Source organism: Nycticebus coucang, chromosome 7 (assembly GCF_027406575.1).
Source record: "Nycticebus coucang isolate mNycCou1 chromosome 7, mNycCou1.pri, whole genome shotgun sequence".
NCBI classification, from domain to species: Eukaryota; Metazoa; Chordata; class Mammalia; order Primates; family Lorisidae; genus Nycticebus; species Nycticebus coucang.
Genome location: NC_069786.1, coordinates 62,269,764 through 62,284,579, shown reverse-complemented (window position 1 = coordinate 62,284,579; position 14,816 = coordinate 62,269,764). Strand labels below are relative to the sequence as shown.

Sequence of the window (14,816 nt, the reverse complement as noted above, 5' to 3'; positions counted from 1 at the left end):
GAAACCTTATTATAAGGAAAGAATTTTCTCCAAGGTAAGAAATTTCCCCAAGCACATTTCACCCGTGGCTTTCACACTGAGCTGACGTCAAGCAAATCTTCAATCGTAAGTCATTCAACAGTAGTGCAAATGAAACATTGGCCCAAATGAAATCTTTAAAAGCTAACAGGGTATTCTTAGAATATGTGACTGAGCTAAGTGTTTGAAATGTCCTTCTTATGATTTTATGTTTTAAGTCATTCTATAAAACGCTTACAATTTTTTTAGTCATAGGTTTTCTTTCGTAATTGGATTATTCAAGTCTTGAAGAATACTCTCAAATTCTAAATTAGTTTGTCTGATTAAAGTTGGAATACTTAGCAAAAATCAACCATTTAAAAAGAATGAAACTTTCTCTCAATAGCTGATGACTAATTTTATGGTAGTGAAGTGGAGTATCTGAGGTCAGCAAGGTGCTCTTTGTTTAACCCATGCAGTACACCTCCATCCACAGTGCTCCTGGCAGAGCTAACAGTAGAATAGTGGAAATGTCACAAGGGAAAATACTTCTGAGAATGACATTTTTCACTATTTCTGATATTGGGTGAGTGGATTTGGTTTTCCTGAGTGAAACGAACGATGCCAGCATCAGTTAGGTCAGTGACTTCCCTGAGCATGAACTCTAATACAATAGTTATTGTGTCCTTTGTATCAATATAGGAAGCCTGTAGGTTCTGTCTTAATAATATATCGAATAAATAAATCAAGCCAACTATAAAATTGCTAACAGAATTCATTCTTTTTATTTTTATTTATTTATTTTTTTGCAGTTTTTGGCCGGGGCTGGGTTTGAACCCGCCACCTCCGGCATATGGGGCCGGTGCCCTACTCCTTAGAGCCACAGGCACCTCCCAGAATTCATTCTTTACACTGTAAGTTAAAGTGGAGTGGTAAACATGCAAGGTATCTGTGTCTTTTACAAAGACAATGTCAGTGAACTGACACAGAAATGTCACCTTGAACACTGTATTTTCTGACGGCATATGCCTGTGTATTTTTATCTTCTTTGTCTCCGTTTAAAAATGTGAAGATTATATAATCTTCACATATTCTACTGAAATGGGTAAAGTAGTTTAATACTGTATTAGTTACTGAAAAAAGTAGTGACAACCATCTCATGAATATTCCTGATGCCTAAAAGCTCAAGCTTTCCAGCCCCTCCATTGTTTTGAGCCTTTAGAAGCTTGAGGTAAGAACGCATAAAAAAATCATAACAGTGCTTCGGAACATAGTCACAGGACTTCCCATACCGTGTTACTTCTGATCCAGAGGTCTTCAGAAGATGATTCCAGGCTGCATTCCTCTTGTTAGTTTGTGTGTTTAGCTGTGTAGTGGAGCACATTTAGCTTGTGAATACACCTTTTTTGATTCCACATGGATTTTTTTTTTTATAGTTTCTTTTCATAGCTCGGGTTGATTTTGCACCATTTGGCTCTACGTTCAAATTCTTAGCCACTCTTTGTTACGGAAAACTTCTCTTTTCTCATGTTCTTGTTAAAATTACAAATGACTCATTATTATCACAGAAGAAAATATCATTTTGGCAGAGTGATAGTTTACTGGAAATAGAATGAGAGATTTTAGATCTGTAGTAAAAATGGATCTTTGTTAATTATGGAGTGTAGAAATATATTCATTTTTTAAAATGTACTCTTTCCTTGATTGTCTCCTGGGGCATTTAAAAATAACTTATTCTCTATCAGCTGTCCTGAAAAGACAGAGGCTCCCTCTTTATGGGGCTGCATGAGGTGTCACACATGAACTTGTGATTTCAAATGCACACCTGTTCTGTCATTGCTTCAGGAGGTTTTAGCAGTTATATTTGGTAGAAAGAGTTTTTTGTTTTGTTTTTAACTGGGATTAACGGGTCACCCAGGCTCTCCCTTACATCCGATGGGTCACCCAGGCTCTCCCTTACATCCACTACATTGTAGCTGATTTCGAGTCTTTCCTCACTTCCCTCTTTGCATTTCTTCCTTATCCCCATTTCTTCTTTGTTGCCTCCAAGTCCTTGTCTCAAAACGATTCCAAGATGATGATGTTGGTGAGTAAAATAATAGTTAGCATTCATTGGGACCTGTGATCTGAGTAAGAGATGCTTCCACTGAAAGTGACCAAAACCCAACAGAAACGACTTGGCGGTAGAAGGAAAAGGAAACGTGTGAATGAATCTGGTTTCAACATCAAAGGTCCAGTACCTGAAATGACATCATCAGGCCAACCCTTTTCTATTTATGACTCTGCTTTCACCTATGCTGGCTTCATTGATGAGCTGGCTCTTCACAGGATGGCCAAAATAGCTACCAGTAGCATAAAAGTAACCTTACACAACCTAGTAATCCCCCAGAAAAGGGCTTACATTTCTTCAAAAGCTCTAGCAAAAATCCAAGAATTGGTTCTAATTAGGTCACATGCCTCCTCCAAACCAGTCACTGTGGCCAAGGGTATGTGATGGTCTCGTGGGCCACGTCAGTATCACATGCTGAGCAGCGTTGCCAGCGGGAGGGTCAGCTCCACCTAGTCACACAGGCAGATAATGGGGTAGAGGTTTTTTTTCCAAAAGGAAGAGAAAGAATGGGGATTGTTAGAGAAAGCTGAGCGATAGGCAGGCTGAGACAGTATGTGTCAGGATATTTACCACTGTTATTAAGTCCCATGTTCTTCCAAGATAGCTCTTGTCTGTATGTAAAAATAATGAAATGTAGCCTAAGTAATTTGCCTAAGATCACAAAACCATTAAGTAACAGAAACTAGATTTAAAACCAGATCTGTGAGGTTCCGTGTCCCATTGCCGTGTTACTTTGGGTTTGCAGCGGTAGCAATAAAGATATCTGTGGAAAAGAGAAGTCACTAGTAAAATCTGAATTGGCCTACAGCTCGTGCTTCTGTGCCCTACTCATGCTACGTGGCAGGACGTAGTTCTTGTCTCCTAAGCGAGCAGTATGTCCCAAATCCTAACTTGTTACTTTGCCACTTGGGTATTTCCTGCCTTTGTAAAAACTAAAATCTCAATGTTGTGGATCAGCTTCTAAAATAATAAGAACATTGTATTTCCCACCAGATTCTAATAGAGTAGTAAGTACTTTATTTTTTCCAAAGAAGATCAATGTAGGTATCTTAAATTGTGTGCCCCTGTATGGAAATGAAATCTAAATCGCGATCTGAAGGCAGAAAAGGAGAGGAAAGAGAAGAGTCTTCCAGGGAAAGGGAGCAGCACAGAAGACATAATTGAGCTGGTCTGGGATATGTAAGAAAGAAATAAGATGACGGTGGGAAGGTGGCCTTCAGCCACATAAAGAGACCTTTTAGTTCACTTTAAAGAGTTTGAAGCTTATTTTCAAAGAAAAATGAATTCTCAAGAAGTCTTTGAGTACTTAGTGTACCAGATCTATAGTCCACTTTACGTTGTTAAACATCACTCTAGCTTCTCTCTGGAAGACAGATCCAACTGTCTGAGAAGAGAGAAATTTGGAGTCTTTATGGAGGCTTGATCTAGCATCTCTAGCAACAGAGATGGAGGACACTGGGTAGATCAGAGTCTGTTTGGAGGTGTGATTTTTAGGTGTCAGATTAGAGAAAAATCGATGGCTTCATTTTCTTAGATAGGAAGTTTGGAAGGAAAGATGGGGAGCCTGAAAATTTCATTGTGAAGACGGTGCTGGCTTTGAGAAACAGAAACGTTCCTATGTGTGTATTTAAGAGCTCGACATACAGAGACAAGTTTTTACTATTTTAGTCCTTATTTTTATTGGCATTTTAGAATTCACTAAGGGCATCGGCATGTTTTATTTCATTCCATCCTCTAAACAGCCCTAAGATTGGTAAAATTATAATCTTCTCCATTAAGATATAGAAATTGAGGGAGAATAATTTGCTCATTGTTCTCACACGGAAAGCTCATAGGACTCAAATTTGTTCTTTCCAGTCAAAGAAAAATTAACTGAGCATTTAATAGTGTACCAGATCTTTGGTATTACTGATGATATATGGCTAGAAAGTATTTTACCTCCAGATTTTATCATTTTGTTCGTAGTTTCTTCTCTCTGCTGAGGCAAGGATTGAGACTTTCACAGCCCTGGCTGATGGGAGCCTCGTTGGGTGCTCACAGGTATCTCTCCTCTGCTGGCCCCAAGCCCTATTCCACCCAGCTAGCGCATAGAGACAAATGATCTTATAAAGACTTCTCTGGGTAAAAATGACTTTCCTTTGTGATGAACTTAGAGCAGAAATTTTTTTAAACATCTGTGAGGCACAGAGACCAAAGATATGCTTTGCTGGACTGATACAACATTGTTTATAATTTTGAATATTGTTTATAATTTTGAATTATTTTCTGATATTTGTATTTCTCTCTCATACACACAAAAACATGCACACACACAAATGATGCATACTTAGGATTTCTCTTGAAATATCAGGTCTGGCATTTCTGTCTTGCATGCCAAAAATTGGCAGGTCTTTACGTCACCTGTACTTAGGCGAAAGCTGGATAGTAAAGCTTGTTGTACGGAAGCGTCACTGGATGTTCTGTAGTCTGAATTAAACTGAATGAGAGTAGGCTAGAAAAAAAATAAATGTTTTCTGCTCACTTCAGAGTCAAGAACTTGCAAGAAAACTTTTCACCCCTGGCGAACCAGAAAAGGAAGGAAATCTTAGCCTAAATCCACAGGTTATATCAAATAGGCAGGGAAGTGAGTGAGACCATTTAGAAAGTCTTCAGGATTAAAAAATCATAATAGTAATAATTAGATGCCATGGAAGAAGCTCAGCCTGAGAAATGTTCCCACACATACCTGTTGGTACAAATAGGAATCTCCAATTTTGAGGTATGTCTCCTCTTGTCACTGGGCTCTCATTCCTCCCCACTCTGGTGGGATCTCTTCCCAAACCAGCAGTTTAGAGCTGAGAAAAGGTTAATCTCACTTATAGGCAGGAGCTAGAGCTGGGAAATTTCCTTCATCTGACTCCTAGGGCTATATGAAGGAGAGAGATGTGTGCCTGACGGCCTAATTTATAATTCGGTTGCCATTTCAGAGTGACACTTTCTAACACATGATATATTATAGTTTCACAGTACTATTAATTTGGAATTCTACCCTCATAAAGAGGTAGAAGAGTTAAGACAACTGCATCTAGGGAGTATATATAGATGCCGTGTGGGAAAACACGTTCAAAGTTACAAATAATTGACTTCTTTTTTTTTTTTTTTCAAATAATTGACTTCTAAATACGTTATTGGAACATAGCTGATGTACAAGTTGAAAATTGCCTGTTTCAAACCTTGAGGCTAAAAGATATGTTTAATCAACCAGTCGTCCCATCTACATTTTTCATATTGCTCATTATTTTAGCTTACCTGCCTATGTTGCTTCTTGCCTTTGCCAGTAGGTTGACTTTGAGAGTAAGAAAGTGCAAAATATTTGTAGTCAGTCCTGCTATGTGGCATAATTTCAATAGTGTTTAAAGAGCACATTATCAAAATTAATTTCACCTGCTTCTTTTTCTTTGTAATTGGCTCTCAGAAAATGTAAAATAGTATCTGTGGATAGGACTGTAGCTTACATTAGGACAGTGTTGGTCTAGATAAGCTTAACTAATGTTTCCATATTTTCTTCTATTTAAGTAGTTGAGAATCTCCTAGTTTATATAAACTTCTTGGGGTCATAATTTACATATGTTTGTTTTTTTTTATAGCCCAGAGCTTAGAAAATTTTATACTAAACAGTTAATATGTGTCTTTTGAATTGAAATTAACATTGGTCCTAAAACTAGGTCCATGCTGCTTTCAAGGCGTCTGCAATGCTCATGCATTTTAGCAGTGTACTGTATAGGCATTCAATAAATGTTACTTGACTTTGGTAATTGTATATGAAGAGAAAAAAACTAGAAAAAATACCCCAATGTATGAAATTATATCTGTAAAATTATTTTTCTGATATAAAATCTAGTTTTTAATTCAGTCTAATGCCATGTTTCAAAATATATTCTGAGGCAGAAAATTCTTCACGTGTTAATATGATTTGATGAATTTCTTACAGTTCTATTCCTTTGTAGAACTCAACTTAAAACATTTGTTTTGGGCCTGTAGCAAATGAACTAAAGGCCAAATTTTAAGAATAGTCATACTTGTGCCTTGAATCTACTGAAAGATAAACTCTTGGTGCTGGTAAAGTCTTGTCAATGTTCATATTAGCTTTGGGCCATAAAAAAGAGCCCTTTTCAAGCTAGTTGCTATGGTCTCAGACTTTTCTGCTCTATGGCTAATTTTGAACTTTTTTTCTTTTTCCTGAAGTGACTTAATGCAATAAAAATTATCCTGAGGAATTGTGTCAATGAAATTTTTCTTGAACTAATTAGATTTAAAGGATGCTAAGAAATTTCACTTTAATAAGTCACTCAATACACTCTTTTAAAAAGTAAAAAATATCACTCAGTTGAATAGTTTATCGCTCTTGATTACTTAAAGCTATGTAACAATTTGTTTATACGGTTTAAGTTACAGTAGTATCTTCACTAATCTTTGAAGGCTTCCCTTTTGGAGCCCTTTCTTTGGTGTAAAATGGAGAAGGCAAATACCTATATATTTGCAAGCTCTGGAGTTACCTATTTGTTGTAGGTAAACAGTATTCCCTTCTGACTCTCCTACTCCTTCAATACCATCAATACCACTCTTTGGAGAAAGATGTATCTGGGAGTCCTTGGGGGAAGAATATCTTTTTATTGATTCTTAACACTTACAAATCGAATGATTGGCCTCTTGGCTATGTAAGCAATTATAAAGGAGGACAGACGGCATAGTCTCATATAATAAATTTCAAGTTATAAATGGAACTTACTGAAATGAAAGTTGTAATGCATTAAAAATTCTACATGTTGGGTTGCTACACAAGTATGGATACTTTTGCTTTATTGGAAGGCTGCTTAAAATAAACCCATGAACACCTTAAAGTGACATAAATGAAGTTTGTCCATAAGCAAAAGTGTTTCAACTCGAGAAGAACAGAGTCCTGAAAAGAAATCCTTTGAAGGTGGTCCTCTAATGCTGGCCTTATGGTCAGCCTCTTGGATAGTTCTAACAAGGATATCTTACCCAATTGTATGTCTTGTGAAAAATTAGAGCAAAACAAACATTGCTCCACAATAAAATCCCTTTAATCCCATTTATAAATTCAAATTGCAAGTATTTACACCTCGCACACATTAATCTTATAAATACCAAGTTACAAAATCATCTTCTATGCATTCTTTGGATTTTATAAATAAGGATATACAGTCAAAGTTTTCACCTAAAACTTGAACAATTTTGAACTATATCAACTTGTCTTAAACTTTTGTGTCAAAGTATTAACTCTTCTATGTCAAAGAGCTTTTAGATTTAGAATTACCTATCAGCATTAGAGATACAGTGATTTCATTAAACTCACCTTGCCAAGTTTCAGCCGTTTAAATCTCCTTTTATTTTATTTTTAATTGGCAAATAATAATTGTACATATTCATGGGATACACGGCTGCAGTGATGTTTCAATGCATACAATGTATGATGATCAGATTGGGGTAATTAGCACATCTATCATCTCAAACATGTATCATTTCTTTGTGTTGAGAATATTCAATAGCCTCCCTCTAGCTATTTAAAACTATATAATATATTATCATTAATTATAGTTATCCTACGGTGTTATAGAGCACTAGGATTTATTCCTCTGCTCTAGCTATAATTTGATGTCTTTTAACATGTCTGTCTCCACCTCTCCCTTTCCACAGCCCTCCCATCCTTTAGTATTCTCTGTTCCTCTCTGTATTCCTATGTACACCCCTGTTTTTAGGACATTGCATGTCGGTTTCGTTTTTGAGATTGAGTTGGAGTGCCATAACATCAGCAGTCCTCAAACTTCTGGGCTCAAATGATCCTCCCAGCTACTTTCAGTGACTACAGGCACCACCACATTCAGATAATTTTTCTTGGTTTTTTTTTTTTGTTTGTTTGTTTTTTGTTTTTTGTTTTTGAGATACAGAGTCTTACTGTGTTGCCCAGACTTTTCTAAACTCCTGGGCCTGGGAGATCCTCCTGCCTTGGCCTCCCAAAACTCTGGAATTGTGTTCAGTTTCTGAATCTTGCCTCTGTTACTTAGTCCTCTGGGCAGAATTTTTCTATCTCCCCCACGCCTTCTTTTGACCTCTCTTATTTTGCTGTTTGTGTTACCACCTTTCCATCTTTTCTGTTTTCCTCATTTACTACCTCTGCTTCTAGTTTGGGCTGGAGAGTGGCCAAGGAATGAGAGGCACAGGTGTTCTCTCCCAAAATCATTCCTTCTCTTTGAGATGAACCTGGCATTTTCTTAGCGCACAGAGCTAGTGTCATGACCATCCTGGTCACCTCCAGACTCCAGCCCGTGAATAAGGCCACCTAATGGGGAGTAATTTCCTCCTCATAATCACTTTCTATCAATAGTATTTATTTCAGAATTATCTTATAATGTTATTTGAAATAGAGATACTTATTTTTAAAATGCATATTTTGTGCTAAATTTTACTGGTTCCCCTACTCCAACTCCCAGTATCAGGCTTGATCCAGCATATTTTGAGGGAAAGGACTCCAACCAGTAGGTTTGAAAGGGGAGTCATATTGAGTCCTGGGTTGGCTACGCTTTGGCCCTGCTGCATCCTTTCATGCACGTATTCCTTAGGGCAAAGGCATTTATTTACATTGTACAAGTCTATTCACATTTTATGATGATCTTACAGTGTCATTCAGGGACAGAAGCGCTGAATGAATCAGAGAAAAAGAGGCTAAATATTGTCAACACGGGTGGCTTTTTTCCTCTAGCAAGCACAGGTGAAGCAATCTCTTCCTACAAATGGACCTCACGGTACAGTTTTCTGTTTTCTGGACTCATATTTCAAAGATGATACAGGGAATGTAGTCAGAGGGCTCAGTGCTTCTCGAAATCTCTTGTGAATGTGAGGTCTCTATTTTTCTATAAAATACAGTAAAAATTTATTTATAGAAAATTGAAATGCAAAACAGGCTTACCAATCACAATACCTGCCACACGCTTTTTTATTATTAGATGCAACAGACACAACATTAGTTGGTCAAATTGCCTTACAAGTTTCTAAACACAAACTATCCATGTCTCTACTTATTTTGTCACGTGCCAGGAAAAACAACTGGCAGACCAGCAACAGTGTGGCTGGGGGGCCACACTTTCAAAGCAGATGTGAGGCACTTCTGCTATCCCAGAAGTGCTCAGTGAGTAGGGCGCCGGCCCCATATGCCAAGGGTGGCGGGTTCAAACCCAGCCCCGGCCAAACTGAAACAAAAAATAGCCGGGCGTTGTGGCGGGCGCCTGTAGTCCCAGCTGCTCGGGAGGCTGAGGCAAGAGAATCGCATAAGCCCAAGAGTTAGAGGTTGCTGTGAGCCGTGTGACGCCATGGCACTCTACCGAGGGCGGTACAGTGAGACTCTGTCTCTACAAAAAAAAAAAAAAAAAAAGAAGTGCTATTGTCAAATGGCAACTAGGTTTGGGAATGATTGAGTTTAGAAAATCCTAAAAATAGAGGGGGGAAAATTAGACATCTATTGATGACCTGAAAACTAAATATAGAGAATAAACCACAATCAAAGATTTTTGTTGGATAATAAACATAAAGTTAATGCTTACCACATCACAATGTGAACTGTGCAGATACTGCACTCTAAGACCTAAAAAAATAGGTATTTAAAAAAAATGGGTCAATTTAAAACTCCCTTCCCCAACTATATGATTCACAGAGAAAAGGCTTTCTCCCACCCCTGGCTCTGGTTAAATATGAGTAGGCACCTTAGGAAGTACCAAGCTAGACTCCCGTCCTTTATCCACAATTGTTTGCTGCTTCTGTATTTGTCTACACACTGCCAATGATCTCAGGGCTAATGTTTGGAAGGGAATTCCATTCACACTCATGGATCCTGAATAGCCTTTCACTAATGGATTTTTCAGGGCCTTTGAGCTTTTACTCTTTGATAAGAATGCACTACATGGGATAGGCAGTCAATTTGGATTAGAATTCAATGTGTCAGCTAGCTCAGAAATCCCAATACAGAATTTAGCACTCCTGGTCAACAGATGCTCTCCAGGGAACTTGACCTCCAGAAATCAATGGCTGGATTATATCCATCTAACCCAAGAGTGGGTTTGATGGTGGCTGTTTTTTATTTTCCTTTACCAAGAAAGAAATGATGTTTTTCATAAGGATAGGTGGTAAAAGAATATTTATGTCAAAAATAGTATCAGTCCTATTGAATGATTTTGCATTCCACAGGATTAATTTTCAAGATATTTGAATTGAGAAAGCTAAAATCAATATGAAAGGAGTGTAGTGCCTTAAGTTTTTGGAATGAAATGAAATGTACACCCATTTAAGACTTTCATTTAACTCAGGCATATAAAATATCAGGAAAATAAATAAGTTAATCTTGGCTAAATGTCTTATACACAATAAAACTGCAGGTGAGTATAAGGTGAAAGGTAAGTGACATTGTTGGATTTCCTCCATGGTTAGGAAGAGCCAGTGACAGTTTGTCTTCATGGTGCACAGTGAATGTTGTGATGGTGCTGGTTTCTCATTTAACATTACAATAATTCATGATGACAAGTAACATACTGTAGATGATAGAGTTTAAATGCTTTGTGCTTTCATACTTGTATGTTGTGTTCCTATCTTACAGACTTTTATAGTATTGAATAAAGGGAAGGCCATCTTCCGGTTCAGTGCCACCTCTGCCCTGTACATTTTAACTCCCTTCAATCCTCTTAGGAAAATAGCTATTAAGATTTTGGTACATTCATATCCTTTTTCAAGTGATTAGTATTAACTATTTGTACATAATCTATAAGTACTTTGTAGCTAAATGTGAGAGTTGGGAAATGTCCATATTCTATAACTATTACGCTCTTTTTGCATTTTTGTCATACAAGCCTTAATCTTAAACTTGATTAATAACATACATGTTACTAAACTTAGAAAGTCTTGTATGTATGTGTATCTTTATCCTTCTAAAAATATGTATTTAATTCTAGAAATCTAACGTTAATAGCCATATTAACCTTACCACTGTTGCACAGTGTTTGTGATTATATAGAATTTATAGTAAACAGTGCTATAATAATGAAAAATTCTACTTTCAGACCCAAGTTTAGTCATACTTATGATGTAAAATGCTTTAGAATGTCTTATAATAAACCTTAAAGGTAGGCATATTTTCCATGGGAGAATGTCAGGAGCTTTTATCCAGTAGTTAGGTAATTCTCAAGCTTTCTTGATGATATTTGTAAAAGAACTACTGGATATTGGCTGAATTTCAAATTTAATTATGACTGTGCCTTGAGAAACTGATTGCTTAGTAAAGACTCTGAAAGTCAATGAAAGAAACAGATTCTATTTCTCAATGGTCTTAAGGGCTTTGACTTTGTGATTCCCACTGGTGTTAAAAATTCTCTACAGTGAAATCCATGTGTTGAAGATGTGTCTCAGTGAAAAGCTTCATTTCTGATTGTGTCTCATTTTGATAGCTTTGGCAATAATAAAGAGATACTGTGGGGTTTTTTGCTGTTTTTGGCCAGGGCTGGGTTTGAACCCACCACCTCTGGCATATGGGGCCTGCACCCTACTCCTTTGAGCCATAGGCACCACCCAAGATGCTGTTATTTCTTTTTAAACTCGTACTACCTGCTTTTTGAAAAGGTTTCTAAAACTTAAAAGGTCATCTAATTTTAAGCTGATTACAAGAAATTCTTTAGTGGTATAAATATGCAGTTACTAAAATTAAAAGATTTGAAACATAAAAATCATAAGGTCAGGGTTTTTACCCTTAGGGAAATTTCCCTATCCTACTTTGTATTTCTAGTGCCATCATGTGGTCATGTAATGAAAACTTTCCTTCTGACTTGTGGAAAATTTTGGTTTTGGCAGTAAACTATAGTGGATCCAATATTGGATCTGAGGCAGGAAATCTGTTTTAGGATTGGGCCACATTATCTAACTTCTCTAGAGCTTAGGCCTGATTTCCTTGATTTCTAAAATATACTGATAAGACCAGTTGGTTTTTAAGGTTCTGTTTAGCTTTGTATTTCTGTCCTATTTGTTTGAGGTAACACTTAGAGCATATTTACTTGTATACAGGCACTGTTCCAAGCATTGCTACTTATTAGTTATTTAGTCAGTATGTGAAAATGATGAGTTCTGTACATTATCAGTTCCATTGTATAAAAAATAAGGGGAAATTCAGGGTGGCGCAGAGGCTGAGTGACTTTTAAGATCACTTTGCTATGTTGAATTTTAATTACAATCACATCATGGTAAGGCCTGACCTTCAAGAATATCACTTTTAATCTTATCCACTGTTGGATAAGATTAAATATTCACTTTTAATCTTATCCAATCCACTTGTACAAATTCCATCCAATGGACCAACCCAACAAATAGCATCATGCTGTACTTTGACCATAAATTATTTTCATGCATTAAATTATGTTGGATAACGTGGTTAAAAAATTATAATATTGCTGACATATGCCCTTCCTCAACAATGCAATTTTAACTGCATTAATTAATTTAAGATAATGCTTTCTGCTCAAAGCCTTGAGCTTTCTATTCAAGTTGCTGTGCAACTTGTATTGTCAAAAACACAGACTCCCACTGAAGTTCTCTGGTAAATACACTGAATTACTAAGAGTGATAAAAACAAATCTTTATGCTGATATAATGCTTTGCCATGCACTATCTCATTTAATACATACTACTACCCTGTGAATATAATATAATAAACCCACAGTTTACAAGTGATGAAACTGAAGTTTCAAGATGTTAGATGACTTGCCCACAATGTGTTTATCCCTGAGTCCCAGCTGACCTGCAGTCCAGGCTTTTCAATGATAATTTGATAAAATACTTAGATTTGTATTTTCTTCTGTGCATTCCTTAACAATAACCTACATTATTCAGCATGCTAATTATGTGCACTATTTTGACCAACTGTGTGTTTATGACAATGAGTAACCCTCCTGATTGGACAAAGAATGTTGAGTAAGTTCAGCTTAATTTTTAAATATATATACACAAATATATCTGTATGAATGTTTGGGATTTTGAAACTATGTCTTAACATATTTTCAAAATAAAACTGAAGAACATCCTTATTCTTCAAAAGCAACTCCTAGACGCAATCACATAGCAAGAAGGAAATGCTCCGTGACTCTCAGCTCTGCTGGCATTAGGTCTAGTGTCTTTCACCTGTACCTGGTGGTCACCAGAAGCCCATCATTCCTGAATAGCTATCACTTTCCTTCAGGATTTATAGTGGCCAAGGCAAATGTGGTTAGGCAGAAAAGAGCCAATATGGTGATCCTTGTTACAATTAAATTCCAGATAATTTAATGAGCTAATAATCAAAAAGGGCAAATTAGAAAGGCCATATGACATGACAATGTTGAAGCTCACAAAGTTTTCATTTCCACCTGATGCATCTACTTCATGGTAGGCCTATATCAGTTTCAAGCATGTTTACAAAAAATGGCAGAAAAAATCCAAAATTTTTGGATTATAGAATTTAGAAAATTCAGTAGATTGAAGGCTAAACTAACAGAAGTCAAAGTTTGGGCAGCTTATTCAGAAACTGTGAGCATTCCTAATTCTATCGACAATCTTTCTGTTCTGGGGATCCCTACCCCTTTGAGAGCTGTGATAACTGCAGCTAAGACTGAGCTAACAAGGGCTGGGCCACCAGCCCACCCTACCTGTGTCATAATCTCTGTGGCTGCTGACCCTTCCCTGCTGCATAGGTCTTCCCAAGAGCTTCTGCCCTTCCTGGACACCTCCAGGTTGGAGTCACTGTGAAAACAGATTTTGAAGAAAATAATAAACTTAATATGCAAAGAATTCCTGCTGTATAAAAATTAACCTGTAGGGCCTGCAAGTGTTCAGCCCCTCTAGTTCCTGTGATTTTATGTTGCCCTCACACTCAAAGTTCTGAGTAGAAGTTTTAAACTTTGGAAACATGCAAGTTTCTGAATTATCACAAAACTTTATTCTAAATTAATTTTTTACCCTTTCTAACCTTAGAATTTTTCACTTTGGTTTTAATCAAGTTCTTTTCCCAAGTAAGTTAACCTACCTTGCGGAAAGGGGAAACATAAGACTTGTTAATTTGTCGATTTCTTCTCCTTCTTAGAACATCATTGAAATAGAGATATTTTTTTTTTTTGCATTTTAGAGAAAATTATTTTATGCTTCTGCAATATTATTGACTGGGTACTCCATCACATGATCATACTGGATAATTCCTAGGAAGTTACATTCATTTATATCAATACCAAAACATTTTAGACAGTAACAAGAATAGACTAATTGCTGGTATTTCCCATACTACTCTTAACAACACCAGCTCTTCATGTATTGGGGAATTTTATTTCTGTTAGAATAAAATAAGCTCTTCATGTATTGGGGAATTTTATTTCTGTTAGAATAAAATCAACCTGCCTATTTTTCTTTGTTAATATTCATCTATTCCACTGAGAGATTGATAAGAAATGGATATGCTGTAAAACTATTACTTTATAAATGTTTCTGGATACTTGTTTTCAGGTACACCTTCACTGGAATATATACTTTTGAATCACTTATAAAAATTATTGCAAGGGGCTTCTGCTTAGAAGATTTTACTTTCCTTAGAGATCCATGGAACTGGCTCGACTTCACTGTCATTACATTTGCGTAAGTGCCTTTTTTGAAACTT

General features: G+C 36.6%; 1 protein-coding gene across 1 annotated transcript in view; it reads left to right on the top strand.

The window, feature by feature from the left end:
- The window catches only part of LOC128590490 (sodium channel protein type 1 subunit alpha), a 136,196-nt gene that overhangs the window by 52,664 nt on the left and 68,716 nt on the right, over positions 1 to 14,816 (top strand). Inside the window, exons 3-5 of the mRNA XM_053597810.1 lie at positions 10,752 to 10,870; positions 13,019 to 13,108; positions 14,666 to 14,794. Of these exons, the coding sequence (XP_053453785.1) occupies positions 10,752 to 10,870; positions 13,019 to 13,108; positions 14,666 to 14,794 (338 nt within the window). The remainder of the gene's footprint in view (positions 1 to 10,751; positions 10,871 to 13,018; positions 13,109 to 14,665; positions 14,795 to 14,816) is intronic.